This window comes from Coregonus lavaretus (assembly GCF_964263955.1).
Source record: "Coregonus lavaretus genome assembly, contig: HAP1_SCAFFOLD_779, whole genome shotgun sequence".
NCBI lineage: Eukaryota > Metazoa > Chordata > Actinopteri > Salmoniformes > Salmonidae > Coregonus > Coregonus lavaretus.
In genome coordinates, this window is record NW_028158199.1 from 150001 (window position 1) to 151339 (window position 1339).

Below are 1339 nucleotides of genomic sequence, written 5' to 3' on the forward strand. Positions count from 1 at the left end.
CTTTGCGGTGACGCTTGGCGCCTCCTTTTCCGAGTCCCTTGCCGCCTTTGCCTCTTCCGGACATGGTGTGTTCGCTAGTTGAGTTCAAGTGAATGAATGATTTCAGCGCCGGTGCGCGGTGCGCTATTATCTGCGTTTGGTCGACCTGATTGAGGCCGGCGGCACAGAAAGCGCGCCTCTGTTATATGTTCGGAGGCGTTGCAAAGGGGAGGGCGCTCGTTCTAGGGGACTAGGGAGGAGCGATTTCAAAGATGACGTGAAAGCAACTAACGTGCGCGGGAAACATACTCAAATACTGATATAGGCTATGTGGAACACAAGGCCAAACTGTGACAACTGGGAGATCAGCTAGTACACTGTGTCCCTCTCCTCATATTGTTGTTGTTGTTGTTGTTGTTGTTGTTGTTGTTGCACCTGATTCTACTCATTGAGGACTTGGTAATTTAGGTGACAGGTTGTTCAATCAGCTGTGGCTGTCCAGGCCTACAAGAAAAATGGGTCCTGTTGGGGGTAGCCTACTCTACCGCTGGAGTTGGGAAACACTGAAATGGAAGGGGGACACGCAGTGAGCAAAACTCCTAACCACATAAAAACACAGACACTTGAGATCATTAAGAGCTATAAGGAGTCCATCAACTACCTGGTCAGTCAAGTCATATAGGGGGGGATTTCATGGCCACCTGCTGGAGCAGAAGTCATGTTTGCCAACACTGGCCTTAAAATCATTAAATTTAGGAGCTATAAGGAGTCCATCAACTAACTGGTCAGTCAAGTCATATAGGGAGGGATGTCATGGCCACCTGCTGGAGCACAAGTAATGTTTGCCAACACTGGCCTTAAAATCATTAGGAGCTATAAGGAATAAATCAACTCATCATTCAAGTCATATAGGGAGGGATCTTAGCACCACCTGCTGGATCAGAAGTACCCTTCACCGTAGGCACAAGAGAGCCATCATCTCTCAACCGGTGCAATTTCCATAAGTATGTGGTAATAAAACAAACAACGACAGCTCCTCATATAGGCAGTGGTTTCACACATTTTTCTCCAAGATGTTCAAACGTTCATAGATGACCAGCAGGGTCAAATAATAAGCACAGTGGTTGTAGAGGTTGCAACAGGTCAGTCAGTACATCAGGAGTAAATGTCACTTGTTGTTAGTGTTGTAGTTCCTATTTCTACGGTGTTGCCTACCTGCAGCAATCATGATTTACCTGCAGTGTTGATTGCAATTACGTAATTTGTCAACTCATAATAACAGATGTTTTGCAAACCGTTGATGTTTAAATAAATGGATTCCCGGTGTCCGGATACCTTTTCTCTTAAGGGATGTGATTGA

General features: G+C 45.8%; 1 protein-coding gene across 1 annotated transcript in view; it reads right to left on the reverse strand.

Annotated features, from left to right (window-relative positions):
* The window catches only part of LOC311124322 (histone H4), a gene marked incomplete at both ends in the record, with an annotated part of 312 nt that extends 248 nt beyond the window's left edge, over window positions 1–64 (reverse strand). Inside the window, one exon of the mRNA XM_084198485.1 lies at window positions 1–64. This exon is cut by the window's left edge and continues 248 nt beyond it. Within this exon, the coding sequence (XP_084054611.1) occupies window positions 1–64 (64 nt within the window).
* Window positions 65–1339: the final 1275 nt, after the last annotated feature.